The sequence below is a fragment of the Prosopis cineraria genome, unplaced genomic scaffold (assembly GCF_029017545.1).
Source record: "Prosopis cineraria cultivar Desert tree isolate PC_DT_omini unplaced genomic scaffold, ASM2901754v1 PC107, whole genome shotgun sequence".
NCBI classification, from domain to species: domain Eukaryota; kingdom Viridiplantae; phylum Streptophyta; class Magnoliopsida; order Fabales; family Fabaceae; genus Prosopis; species Prosopis cineraria.
In genome coordinates, this window is record NW_026555434.1 from 68,684 (window position 1) to 74,773 (window position 6,090).

Here is a 6,090-nt window from a genome sequence, read left to right on the forward strand (position 1 = left end):
TTTATATAGGAGATGATCTAAATCCTCTTAAACAACACTTAAATCAAATAGAGAGCATAAATATTGATGATATAAATCATGCCAAGTATTCACCAAAGCTGTCAAACTTACCATTTTAATAAGAAAATACACACTCACATTTTCTTCTTGTGAAATTGTTCTACTCCTCTTTGAAATCTAGTTTGTTGGCCTGATCCAACGATGTGCAACACATTACATATATTAACCATTGGATTAAATCTCTCTCTCAGTAGTTGGACCAAGCCAACAAACTAGATTTTGAACAAGAGAGAACAACTGTAATTTTTATAATACGAGATCCGAACACATTTCAATAAAGTAACACTTAAATCAAATATAGAGAGAGTGATATAAAAAAGACAAACTTTAAGTTATACTTTGAAAAAATGACAGAGAGACCGCAGGAGAATAAATTAATTTAATTTAAACTCCAAGTGCTAACTTCCAGTGATTTACAAGTTTGACTTTTAATTTTATAATTTGTTATAATAAATTTGTAACTTATTTTTTAAATTTTAACATGGTTGTAAAATAAATAAATTTATCTTTTCTATTAAAATTTAAAATAAGTTACAGATTGATCATAATAAAATTATAAAATTGAGAGTTAAACTTGTAAATTTTTTAAAAGTTAATACTTAGATCCTATGTTAAATTAATTGATTCTTTTAGAATCTCTCTGTCATTCTTCTTTAATTTTTGCCAAGGGAGTGTATCCTTTTCTTTTGAAAACCGTGTTATTCCTTCTTATTTGAATTTTAGTATGTTAGCTTCATCCAACATCTTGGAAAGGGACTTGATTCAACATATTATACAATGAAAATAACATGATTTTTTTATAGGAAAGGATCCAAATTCATTCCAACAGCTCTTAAATCAAGCACAAAGGGAACAGATCATGCTAGTGCGGGGCATGACAAGTATGATTTATCATTGTCAGACTTATGGTTTCTGCAAAGAAATAGCTATTCTCCTTTCACAAGGCATGTTGTACTTTACTGATCAAAATTTACTTTGTTAATGTTAACTTGATTCAAATGCAAGGACTACTATTATACTTAAGTTAGGATATATATTGAGCTCAAGAAAATCGAATTAGATCTGTTTTACTTTGATCACTTAGGTCAATTAAACTTCATTTGTTTAATTAGTTCAATTTAAATTGGAACTCCCTCAATACACAAGAGGAATTGAAAGATAATTCCAGACTATTACTCACTTATCCCTCACTAATAAGCCAATAAGGGATTATTGATAAAATGCTTTCTTTTTTTGTGGGGTAAAGCGATAAAATGTAAATTTAATCCAAATGAGTTTGCACAGTACGCGTTATTTCCTTGCTGATTCTAAATTTGCCCAATATTAATAAACGTTGAAGGCACTTGATACTGACTTCTAACCTTAAAATATTGGATAATTTCTTCATTTCACTTTAGTTCAGTTTCAAACCTTAAAATATTGAATAACTTCTTCATTTCACTTTAGTTCAGTTAAAACCCTTGGATCCTCATGCGTGACACTGCTATTTCATTCTAAAACAATTGATACATGATCTTAATGCAATTACCAACCCCTATTTAACAATTCAAGAAAATCTAAACATTCATTTTTCAAAATCCTTGGTCATCGTGATTCATGGACAATTAGTCAATTACACACAATCGGAATTTGATGATACATGGTGTTACATGCAAACTAAGATACTGTACTGATTCTAATAGTATTGAGTCAACCTAATTTCTAATTCCTAATTTTCATATTACATAAGTTATTTTCTGTCAAATAATAATTGCAAGCCGAACATGTCAGGCTCCCATGGAATCAAGCACGTACGAAACAATCGAAGCAGCAAGTGCTCCAGAGGATTTCATTCTCACCAAGGCCTTCCTATTCCCCCAAGCCTACGAGCCAGCTCAAAATCCTTTTTCACTGGGGTAACAGAAGAAGCAAATGAAAACAGATTGCTAAACAAGGAAAACAAAGATGTACGGTATTTTTCACACCATTTATACATCTCTTTAGTTACTCCTTTACCAATGATTCTTTTTCCCCCTCTTCCATTTCTGTTATTATGGACAAAGGGTATTCTAAGACTTCGTTGAGAAAGAATTCACTTGGGCATTTTTAAGGACGCATTTCACCACAGCAATTCAGTACTTACAGAATTTTAGTCCCGTAGTGCTCCCAAAAAGAATTGAACACAGAATAATAAAGCAGATCAATACTCTTTCTAGACAAGTTAAGTAGTTAACTCACCCAAGTTACTTTACCAATGATTTGAAGTTAAAAAAGAAAAAATTAGTGTAGGCTACTTTCTATAATAAGATATCAGATACCAGGGAAGGGTGAAAAACTGACGATGTAAAACTAGCACAACTAAATATTCATGAAGAAACAAACAAATCAAAGTAATAAGCAGCCTGACAGAAGGAATAAAATTCTGGGATTTACAAATTCCAACTAGGGTCCAAATTAGGATGCCACGTTACTCACCAGAAGAAGCACCAAATTCACAATTAAACATAACTTATCAGCTTCTCATGACCATGGTAATCACTATACAGTTAGGTGTTGACTTAGTGGACCATATCCACGTTCATTCACCTTACCTTGAGATGATAGCTATTATTACTTACAGGGATTAAAAAAATAGTAATCAAAACCATCATCACCACCAAAAGTAAAAATAAAGGGGGGGGGAATGCATTGTTATATTGAAAAAATTTTAACTTTATATGTTTTAATTAGAAATACGTTCACCGTATTCCTTAATTAAGTGTTTGTGCTGAATTAGCTGCAAAGTTCCAGTCCCCTATCGATAAAGCATGTTTGCCCTCAACCTTCTCTAAAGCCAAGAGAAAACTTTTCCAGACAACTTCCTAGAAGCATGGTACCACAGAAATGAAACGTTGAGAGTGAATTGAACCGAAATAGGGCTACTCAGAATTTCAAAACCCAGTGCTCTATCTAAAAACAACAGGCAAAATGTTACATAAAATGAGCGCACGTGCCCTCCCATTGCAGAACTGCATCGATTTCTGCAAGTCCCAAACAAACATTCGCTGCTTCCCTCATGACCAACCCAACCACAAAGAGTAGAATGTTTGTTTTGTAAGGTAACAAAAATTGTGATAAGCATTCGCCAGAAACAATGAAAGCAGCCAGAGATTAAAAGAAGAAAGATAAGCACATAATTGAACGAATTTATGATGATTGAAGGAAGAAAATTTAGAGAAATATATTAAAACAATTGTGTCAACTTACTAAGAGTAACACGCTTTGCATGAATAGCACACAGCATTCCATCCTCAAACAAATGAACCAGATAATCTTCAGCTGCCTGCAAGATTAATAAATAAAAATTCAGAATGAAATCATAAATGAACAATTATGTTACAGACCATGATAACATAAATCTTTCTTGAAGAAGCTAAAAGCGTTTGAATGCAAACCCTTGAAAGAACAAGTGATGTGTAGTCAAAAAAGAACCGGTGATGGCAGATTAGAACTTAGTATATGTGGTTATGACGGTAAAGGATATTACTGCGAATTGTAATTGTAAAACTCCAGGTCAGCAACTCAGCAAACAGAAAATGTTAAAAGAGTACAGTCAGTGAAAAAAAAAAAAAAATCTCAGATTGATTAGTCATATTCAAATTTGCCACATGTGTAGAAAGATAATGTATCACATGTGTAGAAGCTTTAATTAGTGCGTAAAGAAGCATGTATGGCATTTGCACCCCATAAAAGCATCCTATCCCCAGAATTAACAAGAAATAAGGAAGTTTTTATTTATTTTATTTTCAAAATATTTCATTAAAAACAAGGAACTAGAGCTAATTGCCTTCTCACTTCTCAAACATATGGGGTAAAAAAAAAAAAAGTCTATCATCCAATAAGCTATGGATTCATTTCCACGAGATGTCGCAACAAGCATTCACGCAGAATAAAGGGAAAATATCATATAAAAATCAAGTGAATATCTTTTAATAACAATCAAATGAATCAGTTTGTTTGCACTTTGCCCTTTATGAATCAGTCAGTTAATTGCCCACATCTGCAATTTTCTCTGCAAGAATACTTCTACCATGAGCAATTTTTTGTCAGATGCTTTAACAGAAAGGGAGAGGGGTAAAATGCTTAGTTTCTAGCATCATAAACCACATGAAGTATAGTGCACCAGGATCAAACTACAAGGGAGTAAAGAGCAGAAATGTGATCAGACATCCATCTGCTATGCGAATGTTTTGTTAAAATGTCGAAAGGAAATAATCGAAAGCCAAACTTTGTTAGCAGAACAAACCAAGGGATAAATGGCTCACATTGAACGATATGGCAAGAGGCAAATGAGCCAAATTAGAGTTCATTTTATATTTACCCTAGAAAATATTAATTAATTGGTCAAAGCACCAGATTATAATTTCTAATCATGTAGAGCATCAGAAATTTTGCATTTCAATCATAAGCAAAACATTGTCCAGGAGAAGCTAAGGAAATATAAAACGATTTTTAAAAAAAAAAAACAACACCTACATGATAATTTCGATAAAATGCAGGCGCCCCGCACACTGACAAGTAATTACTGAGAATAGAGAGGAAAATGATATATACCTCTTGAAGAGCTAGCAAGGCTTCGGGTGTCCAGCGACTGACCTGTGTGGATAATTGGAATGTAATCTGTTTCACCTACAGCAAGATTAGAAACATTTCAATAAGCAACATTCCGTACTTATAAATCCAAAACCTAACCTGATGCATGCCAACATAGTTAATACCAAACTAATGAATATTGAGACCATATTCCTCATGAACTTTTAAAGAAAGAATGTAAGTAAAAGAAAAAGAAAAGCCATCAAAATGACATTATGAGAAAAATATACTATACAAGCATTAATCTACTGTTCTTATCTTCAAATAACTAACTAGATTGAAAACTTTAAATGGAGGTGCACCGACACCCCAAAACAAGTTTTTTTACCATGTCTAAACTCACAAGGACGGCAAGTTCTTTTATGAGACAAAAAGGTCATTTTGAAAAATAGGCTGAAATATAAGTACTGGCATTATCCAAAATAATCATACTAATACTAAAACAGCCAATATAATCTCCTAGTATTCACTTAATTACATCCAATGATCTCCAAAGCTGCAAATATGCCACAAAGTTCCATTGATCTATAATTACAAGAGGTTAAAAGAGTGTCTGTGAGCTTTGTTTTTCTTTCCATGCACTGAAGCATGGGATATGCAGTCATCGTGTATAACATCTATAAACTCAACGAAAACCTACATTAGCATGACAAATGAAGTTAATAACTCACACATCTTATAAAAGGGGCAGCAGGGATTAGAAGTGTGACACTCTTCTGATAGTGACGAATTTCACGAAGAGCCACTGTTCCTGCTTTATAGCGATGTTTTTTCTTCGACCTCCGGCTTCCTGATGCCATAATTTTATATTTAAACAGAAGATGAAAATTTAAAAACCATAAACTAGCAGAATCCAATTCTCCAACTAAATTAACTTATGGAGAAGATGACTTCAAGAAACTATAAGCACATACTTTGAGGCTGCTCTTCACTCCTCGGCGCACTTGTAGCTGCAGGCTTCAGAATACTCAATAGAAACAAAATATTAAAGAATAAAGTAGATTTGTTCCGAGAAAGTAAAGATGCAAAAATCATTAAGCTTAAAAACTAGAATATGAACATGGAAACAAAGACACATGAATTACAATTACAAGTTACAACTACATGCAAATGCTAATTTATTCCACATTGCGCTGTGGCTTTGGCAGTTATATTCTTTCATCAGTTTTAGACTTTGAAATGAGACTCAATCCCTAAATCTACGGCAGGAAAAATTATATCGTAACCCCTGCTCCAACACAATTTGAGGTTTTGACTGGGCATCATAGAAGTTATCCGCGGACCAAAAACAAAACAATAAACGATGACCTATAAACACCAAAATGAACAAGAATCATCATGAGAAAAAAAAAAGGAGTTATTATTTGATTACTTTGAAATATGAGAAGAGAATTTATAGTTTCTGAATCCTGAGTTGAC

General features: G+C 32.9%; 1 protein-coding gene across 1 annotated transcript; it reads right to left on the bottom strand.

Moving 5' to 3' along the window:
- Positions 1–1,644: 1,644 nt before the first annotated feature.
- Positions 1,645–5,939, bottom strand: LOC129295407 (histone H3-like centromeric protein CENH3). The gene is made up of 5 exons (XM_054933925.1): positions 5,586–5,939; positions 5,343–5,461; positions 4,633–4,707; positions 3,286–3,361; positions 1,645–1,950 (listed from the first exon to the last, which is right to left on the bottom strand). Exons 1-5 carry the CDS (start codon positions 5,704–5,706, stop codon positions 1,895–1,897), a joined length of 447 nt encoding a protein of 148 aa, XP_054789900.1. The 5' UTR covers positions 5,707–5,939; the 3' UTR covers positions 1,645–1,894.
- Between the last annotated feature and the right edge of the window lie 151 nt (positions 5,940–6,090).

Coding starts and splice junctions, on each gene's coding strand:
- LOC129295407 (XM_054933925.1), bottom strand. CDS start 5,706: ATGATTTTTGCATCTTTACTTTCTCGGAACAAATCTACTTTATTCTTT. Junction 5,462..5,585: donor GAGTGAAGAGCAGCCTCAAA/GTATGTGCTTAT, acceptor TTATGGCATCAG/GAAGCCGGAGGTCGAAGAAA. Junction 3,362..4,632: donor CCTTGCTAGCTCTTCAAGAG/GTATATATCATT, acceptor TTAATCTTGCAG/GCAGCTGAAGATTATCTGGT.